The 12,525-nt window shown below is 45.1% G+C and overlaps 1 protein-coding gene across 5 annotated transcripts in view; it reads left to right on the top strand.

The window, feature by feature from the left end:
• The window catches only part of HYDIN (HYDIN axonemal central pair apparatus protein), a 310,335-nt gene that overhangs the window by 181,486 nt on the left and 116,324 nt on the right, over window positions 1–12,525 (top strand). For all 5 annotated transcript variants that reach the window (XM_016164411.2, XM_036231381.1, XM_036231382.1 and 2 more), the window contains 2 exons: window positions 1,071–1,214; window positions 6,017–6,330. In XM_016164411.2, the coding sequence (XP_016019897.2) occupies window positions 1,071–1,214; window positions 6,017–6,330 (458 nt within the window). The remainder of the gene's footprint in view (window positions 1–1,070; window positions 1,215–6,016; window positions 6,331–12,525) is intronic.

Below are 12,525 nucleotides of genomic sequence, written 5' to 3'. Positions count from 1 at the left end.
GAATGGAATTCTTGCCGTTATAAGAAGAGTCAAGAGGGAATCTCTCTCTCAGCCAGGAAGCGGGCCCTCACCAGACACCAGATCTGCGGGCCCCTTGATTTTGGACCTCCCAGCCTCCAGAACTGTGATACGTAACTGTCTTGTTTAAACCACCCAGTCTGTATTTGTTATAGCAGCCCAAGCTAAGATACGATGGATGGTCACCCAGTCGCAACCAGAGCCAGGGAACCCAGGAATCACAGTAAAAGGAAGACTGTACTGGACAAAGAAGCAGAGACAGAGTCAGTTGACAGATGTGGAATCAGGATTTAACTGAAATCAGAACAAGGAGAGAAAGCTAATCAAAACAGAGGCCTGTGAGGAAAATGAGCCAGAGTCGTTGGAAGAGCTATGGAATGGAGGTCACAGATTGAGGCTTCATATCACCTCCTGCTGATATTAAAGGACTCCATTTCCAGGGTACTCAAGAAATAATGTGGACCCCAACAATAGAATGAGGAAAATCCAATCTGACCAGAAACTTCTGGCTCATGATCCATTTCTGATGCTTTCTCCAGCTGAAAAATTAAATTTGATATGTTCAACAGAGTGAAAAAATGTTTCCGACTCAATTATCCCAGTGTTTTCAGAAAAAAATTAGAGGAAATAGTTATGAACATTTGCCCATATAACAAGTTAAGTATATTGGCAAATTGGATATTTGAGCATGGGAAAAATATTGTAAAAGGAAAAAAATGTTTTATTCATTATAATGATACATGAGTTCTTCTGCAAGATATCACTAATTTATTAGACTTTGTTTCATGGCACTGTGGAAACTTCTATAGTAAGAGTTCTGTCCAGAGGCATGGTTTGTACAGGTTTTTTAACCAGGAAACAAGAGAATAAGAAATATAATCTGCACTTTCTAGCTTATGTAAGCTCACTTCCCAGTGGTCCACTAGACACTCCGGATGGTTTATCTAAATCTCTGCAAGAGAAAGAATGGCACATATTGTGACACTTTCATTACTAAAGGCTTACTATGTTAACCATAACTCGGTTTGTTTCCTCTTTTTCCTTTTTCTCAGAAACCTAACACTATCCTGGAACCTCATTACCAGCCCTTGGTCATGAAGAACATTTCCACCCTGCCTGTGACCGTGTTGCTCTCAGTAAATGGACCCTTCTTTGTCTGTGAGATGGATAAATCGCTGCTGCCCTCAACGCCTGAGGTAACTTGACTGAGGGCTGTCCTAACAGGTTCCTGGGTAGGTTGTGCCTGAGAAAGGAGAATGATGGTAGTATACCAACTTCAGTCCAGAAAAAGACTGGACTGAATATAAAGAATCCAGGAAACAAAGAGGAAAGAATACAGAAAATTTTAAATGACTCATAAATAATTTCCAGTGTCAATCAGTAGGAAAACTATCATTAATAGTGTAAGAACTTCTGGCTCATTATGATGACCCTTTTATCCTTGCCCATTATAATGAAGCTGAGCTTTAGAAAACGGTGACTTCACACAAGTGACAATAAATATCTTTTAATTCTCTTCCATCAAATCTGACCAAAACTCCATACAAAGAAATGAAGAAATAGCCAAAGGCCAGCCCCTAAACCAGCCAGCCCATCTCCAAATACTGAGAAATCAGAGCCAGTCTGAGGGAGGAGGCTTGAGCTCACCAGTCTGGGGCATGACGCAGTGTTCTCTACGCGGTCCTTCAAGATCATATTTGTGATCCTTTGCTGGATGCGAGGGCAGCAGTGGGGGTGGCCAGGCCATGGGGCAGGTGGCACAGCAGAGCTGTAGGAAAGGGGGATCGAAGGAGAAACCAGACCCACATACTCTCAGCTAATAGAGAAGTGGAATCAAGGGAAAAGTCAGAGCGGGCAACAATCATGAGACCTCAGAACAGGAAGCCTGGGATGTAAGGAGAGTTTCCATGAGCCGCATTTAGGGAGGTGGGTCTTTGGGGGGGGGATGGGGGAACAGAGCTGCTTGGTGAGAGCTTGTTACAGATCCTACACACTGGCAGCTGTAAATGGTGCTGCTGCCCTCTTTAGCAAGTCTTATTCAAACATGAGCTGGGGGAAAAAAAAAACAAAACAGCTAAGATCTTTGAACAGAGAAGTAAAAGTTAGAAATGATCATAGGCAAGAGGCAGATGAAAACCTGCTGCCAGGGGACCTAAGCAAGGAAGAAGACCGAAAGTATAAACATGTAGTTCTTCTCTTGGTCTCGAAATTGCAGATGATATGACTGGTCTTTAAGAAGAGCTCAGGAATGAGACAGGTTTTCAAAGAGGAGATGAAGAGTGAACTCACAGAGCAGAGGGAAACAAATGGATGAGAAAATGAAAATTCAGACATGGGCACTTTCTCAGTCTGGGTGGTAGATTAGGGCCACTCTTGTCCCTTCTAAAATCTGAATAAGATAAAAGTAGAAATGTTTAAGAGGAAAGAAGCCTAGAGCAATAAAATAAAGGGGGAAGAGAATAGTAGAACCAAATTATGAGAGATTTAAACAAATTCTAGAAAACAGAATAAGAATGTAGTGGCTGGGCAAAACGGCACAAAAACTTGCAGCCTAGAAAATTCTCCAGTGAGGCCACAAAGATAGGGGAGCCAGTCCGCCCAAGTAGCCTGGGCTCAGAGGCAACAAGTGTGAGCGGAATGCTGAAAAAAGAGGAATTCCGTGTGCACCAGACAGCCGTCCCACCGGACCCCACGCAAAACGCATGGGCGGCTGGCTTTTATCCCAAGGCATAAAGATACATGCTCTTCCCCAGAGAAACTGATCAAAATATTTCAGGAAATTTAATGTTTCTAGTGTCAGTGTTGGCACCCCAAAATAATCCTGCTTATCTGGGGTGTGTCCACTGCCCGATCGTCCCCTCTCTTCCCAAGGAAACTGTTCTGTAGACCAGCCCCACCGCAAGAATTGAGAAACGGTGGCCTCCAGATTGCTGGGATGGCAGGGTGGGTCAGGAACTACTGTTTCTTGTAATAACTATTATAGTACATTTTGACCTTTTATATTACTTGCATGTATAACTAATAAAAATATGCATGTAATTTTAAAAGTAAAGAGCTTCTACAAATCAACGAGAAAAACAATAATCCAGTAGAAAAATGGGCAAAGGAAATGAACAGAGTACACAAAAATAAAAATAAAATGGCTCATTAGTATATGAAAATATGCTCAATTTTAATCGTAGTAGAAGAATTGCAAATTAAAATTACTATGAAACACATCTTTTTCCCTATCAGATTGGCAAAGAGCAAAAATTCAGTCATGCTTTGTTTCAGGAAGGGCATGTGGAAATAGGGATTCCCCTCCTGTGTTGAGAAAGGGTACATTGGAAGACAGCATGGGAGTAGCTATCAAAATTTTAAATGCCCATACCCTTTAACCTAGTTATTCCATTCTCAGGAATGTATCCTACAGATATAGCCAGAATATACAGGATGGCATAAGTACAAGGACATTTACTGCAGCATTGATTATAAGAGCTGGAGATTGAGAGCTAATATCCGTCAGAAGGAGACTGGTTAAAGAAATGATGGCAGAATTATGTGATGGAATAAAATGAAGCTATTAAAAAGAATGAGGTAGCTCTATATGGGGAGATGAGCACTAAGACGACTTGTCATTGTCCTACTTGAAAAGATAAATTAAAGATTTTTTAAAGATTTTTAAAAATAAGGCCACACGTCGTTCCGGGACAAAACGATACAGAATGTTTATCAGTGAGAACTGTCTTAGTGAAGTTACTGGTCATATTGAAAACCGAAGAATGCCATGGCATCTGAGCAGACGCGAAGCGGCTTCGTCAGGGGAAGACGTTAGACCAACCGTGGACTTCTCTGCAAGAATACTCGATGGCAGACGACGACAGGACAGGCTGCGGAGTTCTGAGAGCAAGTGCGACCCCAACATTTTATCACCAGCAAAATTGTCTTTTGAGCATAAAAGTGATGAGCAGACACTCTTGGAATGCAGGCACTCATTGAGTGCAGTACTCAGGCACCCTTGTCGAAAATCGATTTGCCATTGAAATACAGCTGTTCAGGAGGAAAAACAAAAAATGTCACTCAGAAATGAAAAAAAAATAAAAACTGTAAGGAAAAGCCTGGCAGGAGGACTGTATCCATTTAATTCTGTAACTGAGATTAAACAACACTGGCAGTCATGATTTTAAAACAGAATGTTTTATACCTCAACTTTTTAAAAATTAACACTATAACCAATAACACCTGGGAGGCAGGGGCAGCACAAGCATGCTGATTTCATCCGCTTTTACAGCTGGGCATCAGTAAGAGCTTGTTAAAAGGTAAAACTGCTTAATATTTAACCATCGTTTTTCTTGGTCGTAAAGGGATAATAGCGATAATTGGCACTTATATACCGTACACTGTGTGCCAGGCATTGCTCTGAAGAGGTCCCATGTCTACTAACTCATTTCATCCTCTTAAAAAGAGATAGGTGCTATTATTGACCCTAATTTACAGATGGAGAAACTGAGGGTTAGGAAAGCCAAACAACTTTGCCCAGATTCGTAGAGCTAGTAACTGGCAGACCAGGATTTGAACCCAAGCAGTCTGGCTCCAGAGCCCATGATTTTAGGTTAATATCTCTTGTATAAGAAATTTTTTTCAGTATTCTTTGTGTGTGTGTGAGAGAGAAAAAAATTCAAACATAATATTTTTAAATAAATTAATCTAGTTCTATTTTTGTAAAATGTTATTTAGCCATCCATCAGTCATGTCTGGCCTAATGTTTACCAAATATGAATTCTAAGAAATAATACATGGTGAAATTTGAGATGTTTCTAATTTCTTCTTTGTGCTTTTGTATTAAATGTGAAGATTTGTGGTAATGTATCTTTTCTGTGAAACAACGAAGTCGTTCCTCTAGGGGGAGTGTTAACTCCCTCTTCAGGTATTTGAACACCAGGCATTGTGATACCAAGTGCTTGCAGGTGCCGCGGTCTGCAAGAATGGGTTCTGATTGTGCCCAGCCAGTTGTACCAGGTGGCCCGCCGCCTTTCAGATGGGGTTAGCCGACTGAAGAGTCATTACCCTGCCTCTGACTCTTGAATCAGGTGATTGGCACTATCAACTGAAGCCACCTAACCATGTCACTGGTGTGCGCAGTTGAAAACCTGAACCTTAAAACTCAGGGGAGAGGGAAGTGCGCATGCCTTTTGACTACCTTGGGGCACTTTCTGCAAAACCAAGAGGTGGCTTTCATGCCCATTAAAAGTGTGGGAATTGAGTAATACCTAAAAAAGCCAACTCATAGCCAGGCATTCTATGGGAAGGTATTACTGTGGCCTTGGCATCTAGGAACACATGTGGATTTGAATCAAAGAGAGAAAAGAACAAACAAAATCTGCCCGACAAACTCTGTACAGCTCTGGAGCGTCATTTTAAGTTGAATAGAAAACAGTAGAAAGTAGATAATACAATGCTTAAGAGTTAGAATCGCAGACATTAGAAAATAAATTAAATTACCTAATCCATCCCTTTCTGGGTCATCCTCTATAGAGCCCCTCCCCCAGTGCTCAAGAAAGCCTTTTAAAATTTTTCTTAAGCAAAGAAGTTTTCCCACTTGTCTAGGAAGAATATTTTACAATCTAATTTATTTTCAGGTAAGAATATTTTATGATAACTATTCATTTTTACAGCTCTTCAATCATTCTAACCTCACAACTCTTATTAAAAGCTCTTCCTTCAAATAATTCCTCTATAGATCTTTCGTGCTTTCATTTTCAACTAAAAAAATATATATAGTTGCATATAAATAAAAGTATCTATAGATATCAGTATAAATATAATAGCTGTTTATGTGTAAGTGTGGATACATAAATATGGATAAAGTGTGGATGTATATGTATTGCATTCTAATCTATATGTATGTATCTGTGTGTGTGCATAAATATATTTAAATAACTTTGATCGTCCTGTTTCATATATCAAATTGGAAATGCATAGTGCAAAGGTTGGTAATTTACCATTATCTTGCTTGTAGCCTATTAAACTGGAGATTGGTGGAGAAAAACACCTGCTGGTCAAATTTGACCCTTCCCACAGAAACGATCTGAATAACTGGGTGGCAGAAGAGACTCTAGCAATCAGATATTTGGAGCACCCTCAAGTAGACACCCTGAGTCTTCGTGGGGAAGTACATTACCCCAACCTCAGCTTTGAGACCATGGAGCTGGATTTCGGCTGTATCCTGAATGATACCGAGGTGATCCGCTACGTTACAATCAGCAACTGCAGCCCGTTGGTTGTGAAGTTCCGCTGGTTCTTCCTGGTGGACGATGAGGAAAATCAGATAAGGTACCGTCAGCATAGACATCCCACAGAGGTCTTCTCTGCCATTCATTTTTTCCTCCTTCAAGCTTTGCACTGGGTTCCTGTTTTCTGTGCGCTGGTCTTACATGAATACTTTCAGTTCTGACAACTCATTACTGACAGAAATAACAAAGAGCCTAAAATCATGGTCCCTCCTAGATTTCAAGCAGGAAAAGCAGATAACACATCTTTGAAAGTCCCAATCACCACCAAATTAACAAAGCAATAATTTTGAATCAAGAGAATGTATCAGAAATTTGTCACTAAAAAGTAAAGTCTTTGTAGAGTTTTCTTTATAAGCATTTCAAACCAAATGCATGAATTGCACAGCACGGTGCATTGAGTGTGTGCTACACGAAGCTCCGTGTTCTGCGTATTTCAGTGGGTTTTGTTCTGGCCTGCCTAGGTATATGTAAATATGTGTATATGTTCATGCACATATGTACAAAACGGTGGGAGGTGATGAGCGCCAAAAGGGAAAAGCTGTCTTCAGAATATTTGTATTTAGAGCTATCTCTGCTGTTCAATTAAATTTAAGTTCAGTTAGAAGCTAAATCCAAACTTAATTTTGAAAACACTCCTTTAAAAAAAATAAACAGCCTGTTTTAGTCAGGCCTCGGGAACATTTTCCATCTAGGTCAAGCCTTGTTGGCAGTCGGGACAAATGGGCTTCTTTCCGCATATTTTCTCGTTGGATGTTTTGACAGCTCAGTTTTCAGCAGTGACTAGTGAGTGGCCACTCTTAAATGAGGAAGCCTCGTGTGTCCTTGGCTTGTCGGTGCTTCCTGTATGCAGTCCTCATCTTGTACATGGCAGCTACCCTTTCTGGGCCTGCACTTGTTACCATGGTAATGATGGTTTGCTCTGGATGTTTTCTGTGGGCATCTAAAAATGACCTAGCATAGCACTGAACCCAGGCCTGGGCCTGAGCGATGGAACCCGATCGTTAGGTGTCAAGGACTGTTTAGATTTGGAATGAAATTCTGCAGAGGATGAACATTTAAAATAATGATGGAAAAACCAGCCAACCTGACCTAATATGCTTTGAATACCAGATTCCGTGAAGTTATTCTGATGTCGTATAGCTAAATGAGTTCACTCCATCTGGGAGCAAAGGATATGCTTTATTTATTTATTATTTTTGTGAGACCATTTCCATAATTAAAGTAATGACATTTTGAAAATGTGCTTGGCCGACACTGGAGATGATACACTTAACTTTTCATGGGTTTAAACATTCATTTAATCATTTTTTTACTTTTTTCAGTATCTTTTTATATCTTGATATTGAGCCTCTGCTTATAATTCATTTTTTAATTCATCTACTCATTTAATTCAGAGACTCATTCAGAAAACATATAAGCGATTCTTATGCACCAGATAATGTGTGAGGCTTCAGAGATATAAAGTGGATAAGACATGCTCACTGGCCTGAGACTCCTGGGGAAGCACATGTGTAAACCACAGTGGACATGTGATAATGCCGGGCTCTGAGGAAGGACAGAGAGGCGGTAACTGCTCAGAGGACTCAGAGACGGCTGTGCTGGGAAGCACAGGTAAATGTTCCAGATGGAGACGCAGGGAAACGTTCTGAGTAACAAGAATGGTATGCTTATATTAGTTAGGATTCATGGATTCAGTTCTATTGCAAGCAAACCTGACCCTAAGCAAAAAAGAAAAAGAAGTATTCATTCATTGGTTCCCACAACTCAAAGGTACAGATTCATCTGGCGTAAAGCCAGGGCTCAAACAGTGTCACAGGATCCAGAGTTTCTGTCTCTCAGCTCTGCTCTCTCCCATGTGTTAGCTGTGTTCTCAAATCGGCCCTTCTCCCATGGTCCCCAGATGGCTGCCTTCGCTCCCGGGGCCATGTCCTTGCAGATTCTGATCCATTGGAAAGGAACATGAGCCTCTGTCTCAGAACTTCCATGAGATTCATTCCGATCAGACCAGCTTAATCACATTTCCTGTCCCCTCCCCTAACCAGTCATTGTCAAGGGAGGGCGAGGCGCTGATCGGCACTGGCCCAGCCACATGCCCCACACCAAGGCCTGCAGCGGTGACCTCGGAACCCTGTGGACTGAGAGGGTGGGAGCGGGGCAGGTCTCCAGACAAAACCTGTTATATGAGAGAATGGATGTTCGTGAGGCAAATGGTACCAGCCGCCGATGTGGCGAGGGTATGTCAGCGTGCTACAACGCAGACTTCGCGGCGCGGGAGAAGTCAGGGAGGAGGGTCAGGGGAGCAGACCGGCAGCGAGTGCGAGAGGCCTGGCGTTCCATGATGCCGAGGCGGTGGCGAGATTTAAGGTCAAGAGAGCGACAAGGGTCAGGTTCTTGTTTTTGTTTTTCAGAAAGATGGCTCTTCGAAGCATTCAGCACAGTCGCCCAATCCCATCTTCCTGAAACACGTTCCTTTCTTGCTTTTCCTCTCGTCCTTTAGACTGACTACTCCTTCTCAGCTCTAGGCCAGAAACGACTCCACCGACTCCACCCAACTAGTAGGAAGCAGGGTTCTCTCCCGGAGCTCTGCTTTCCCTGGCAACGGCGCTCACCCCGCAGCTTCCCTTAGCCCCTGTGGCTGAGGCTCCCAAACGCGCATCTGCACCTATGACCGCCCTACTGAGTTCCAAGTGCATCGCCTTCTTGACATCTCCTTTCGGATGTCTCCTAGGTGACTCACGTCCAGTGCGCCCCACTAAACTCAGGCTCTCCCCCATCCCCTCCCTGCCTCTCTTCTAGGACCCCCATCTCAGTAAATGACGTCACTGTCCTGGGAGGCATCCAGATTCCTTCCTCTCCCCAACCCCACCCACTTCATCAAGCCCATCACCGAATGCTGCCTATTCTGCCTTCTAAAAACCTCTTATTCTCATTTCTGCAGGTGTTTCCCTAGGTCAAGTCCCCATCGCTTCTCGCGTGGACCATTGCGACAGCCCCCGCCTGGGCTCTCACCTTCCACTCACGTGCCACGCTCCGTCACCCACTGAGTAGCCAAGTGAGGAGCATGGCGTTTCCCTGGCTTTCCGCTTTTAATGACACCCCTGCTTCTCAGGCTAAAATACAAAATACTGTGTTCTGCAGGGCTCGGCATGTGCCGGCCCCTGCATTTCTCCCCAGTTTCTTCTCGCTTCACTCTGGCCTCTGTCCTGTCTAGTGTTAACTGCCTTCTTTCTACTGGAAGCCGTTCCCCGCTCCTCACCGAGAGCTCACATCAGGTCTCAGCTTAAATGTCCTTCCCCAGAGAAGCCGCCTCTGAGGCCCTTACCTGAGACCCGTCACAGGCACTGGTAGCCCATCTCCTCGGCACCTCACCACATTCGTAATAATGGCTTCATGTCCAGCTTCACATCTGGCTCTTAGTGTCCGTGGTGCCAGGGCACACGTCTATCCTGCTGCTTCTGGACCCCAGAGCCCAGCACAGTCGTCAGCACAGAGTCTGTCCTCAGAGGATATTTTTTAATTAATCAGCTGCGCCCTCTGCCTCCACTATTCTTTGTACTAAGAGGAGATTCGCTTCGTAACTGGTTTAAGATTCTTTTCTGTCAGCTTCCTGGCATCTGCCAAATGGAAAGGTTCAAGGCATAAATGTCACCTTGAATAGCAAAAAATAAATAAATAAATAAATAAATGCTACTTACCCTCTAGATAGATTTTCTCTGTGCAGGCCGTCAGAAAAACATAAAGCACTCATTGGCTAAAGGTCGCTTTTATCAGATATACCAGCACTAACCTTTTTTCCCAATTAGAATTCTTCTAAGCTTTACAGTTAGTAAAAGAAACAAAAAGATAAAGGAGGCTTTTCTTGTTTATTAGGCAGGCTATGAGGATGTCTAGACACTTTCAGCATTCCTTCCCATCACGCCCCCTCCATCTGCTGTGTGCGTGTGTGCGTGCGGGAGTGAAGAGCATGTGTACATGCGTGTGATTGTGTAGGCGATTCTCACTCATACATTTAAAGCGTCTCTCTGATTTGAGTATATTTTTCTCCAAGTTGGCCCTCGTATCACACATAAGAACAGAAAAAGAAGTAAAACAGACAAGCAATGCCAAATGATTAGCACTCCGTAAGAGGAAAAGCCAGTTACTGGCTTAGCAGCACACTCGCCCGTGTGAGTTCATGCGTGTGACAGGGTTTTAGACTGCCTTCTCCGCCACGCACACGCACAGACGTGATGAGGACGGTGGGATAAAGTGTAAGGGCCGAGTATCGTGCCGGCCTGGCCAGCACGTAGCAGTGTGCCCTTGATTAAGTCTGTCTCTTCAGCCTGACTGCTCGGCTGGATGGGAACACGATGCTTCGCGGCATCTGTGTGAGAGAGGAACACGAGGAAGCCAGCACCTGAAGCAGCCTTTGCCTCTGAGAGGCCAGCGAGAGCCGAGCAGATGCCGGCTCAGCTGGCTTCCCTGCCCAGGCTCAGAGCCACAAATCTGAGGCGATGCCCGGACTCGGAGCACGTGAGCCAGGCCGTCTCCAAGGACAGCTTCGCCTTTTCATTTCCAAGTCAGATCCTAAATAAATCCAATACGAAGGCCCGAGGGAGCCCAGACCTTCAACAAAGGAACATGTGTTGTTCTCGCATTGATTTTTCTGTGCCGAGCATCAGTCATCAAATATTGTGATTGGAAGAGGAAGGTGGAAGAGGGGAGGCGGAAGCCTCATTTTCTGGATGCTTTCATCTGTCTCTTCATCATCCCTCAGTTTCTGTTGCCTTCACAGTGGAACTTTTCTAAGATGCGTTATGTGAGTGGTAGTTGAGGTCCTGGGCTGTGGTTGGGCGTGGCCGGTTAGAATCTGGGCTTGGTCCCTCTGGCCTCTCTACCCCTGTGCTTGCGTCTCCCCGGCTGTAAACTAGAGGTGATGCAGAAACCCGAAAGAATCGTGAGGATTAAACGAGAGATGTCTGTAAAATGCACATCTCTGAGATATGAAAGAACATGTGAAACCGGCGGCTTTCGGCTTCCCTTTGGTGCCTTCGTCCCCTTCACTCTTTCGTACCAAGTGCTGCTAAGTGAGGTGCTCCCCGGGATCCTAACGTGTTAGAGCTCTAGGGGCCTCGGCCGCCCAGCTGATGGCCCAGACCCCTTTCCTTCTGACTTAGGGTAGAAAGTCCTTTTCTTGTTCCGGGCTGCGTTCGTCAAAGCTGACGCCAGGCCTTCGCAGGCGACAGCCTATATGTGGCTCAGGAGGGCCGGACCTGCAATGCCTCCCTGTCCTCCCCACGACTCTTCCCTGCAGCCAGCTAAGCCCAGACCCTGGGTATCCTCGCACCTTGCTGTCCCAGGCTGCTCATTGTGCAAGTTAAAGGCCTGGCCACTGAGACACGCTCGTGCTGGGCTGCCTGCCCCATGTGACCGTGGCGCGTGGCTGAGTGTTCCTGAGCTTCGGCTTTCTCATCTGAAGTGAGGGGGATGATCACGGTGCCTCCCACTTGCAGATGTGGGGAGGACGGAATCAGCCCCTACCTGCGGAGCTCCAGAACTTTGCCTGTCATGTAGCGCGTGCTCAGTAAATGCCAGCTGTGAGGGCCATTCTGTGATTGAGGAAATCAAGTGCATTGGCGCCTCTGTGATGATGCTGGGCCATGTTTGAGAAGCAGCACCCCAGAAGTGGCTTTGAGACATTTTCTCCTGAAGTCAGCCTGACGACATCTCAGGGCACTGGGAGGCCTCACAGGGTCCGAAGGCCTCAGGTGCCTCTCTCCCGCCTAAGCTCTGGCGTTTCCCTTAAACATCCCTCTCTCTTCCTTACAAGCCCCTCATCTCCCAGAACTCTCTGAGCCTCTGCACTTGTGTTTTTTCTCTTCCGCTTCCCAGAGAAGTTTGGGTCAGAGACAAAAGCAAGCATGGAGCCCTGGGGCTAGAGGGAAAGCAGCTCCGATGAGGAAGCAAAAGGGATCCAAAGAGGTGGCCACAGAGGCCACGGCTGGCCCTGGGCGAATGCCGACTCCAGCCCTTATGCCCCTCCCGCTCCCCTTCTTCCCTAGCCCTTCCCCGACTGGCGTCTGAGCCAGAAGGACAATTTCACAGCCCAGAGAATGAATCCAGTGCACAAGGGGGCTTCCCCCTCCCCCGTGTTAGTTTCCCGTTGCTGCCGTAACAGACAGATCACCATAAACTGGGTGCCTTAAAACAACAGAAATTTATCCTTTTCCAGTTCCGGAGGCCAAAAGTCGGGTCA

The sequence above is a fragment of the Rousettus aegyptiacus genome, unplaced genomic scaffold, assembly GCF_014176215.1.
Source record: "Rousettus aegyptiacus isolate mRouAeg1 unplaced genomic scaffold, mRouAeg1.p scaffold_m13_p_14, whole genome shotgun sequence".
Lineage (NCBI taxonomy): Eukaryota > Metazoa > Chordata > Mammalia > Chiroptera > Pteropodidae > Rousettus > Rousettus aegyptiacus.
Note: the sequence above shows the minus strand (reverse complement) of the source record. Positions and strands in the feature narration are given on the sequence as shown.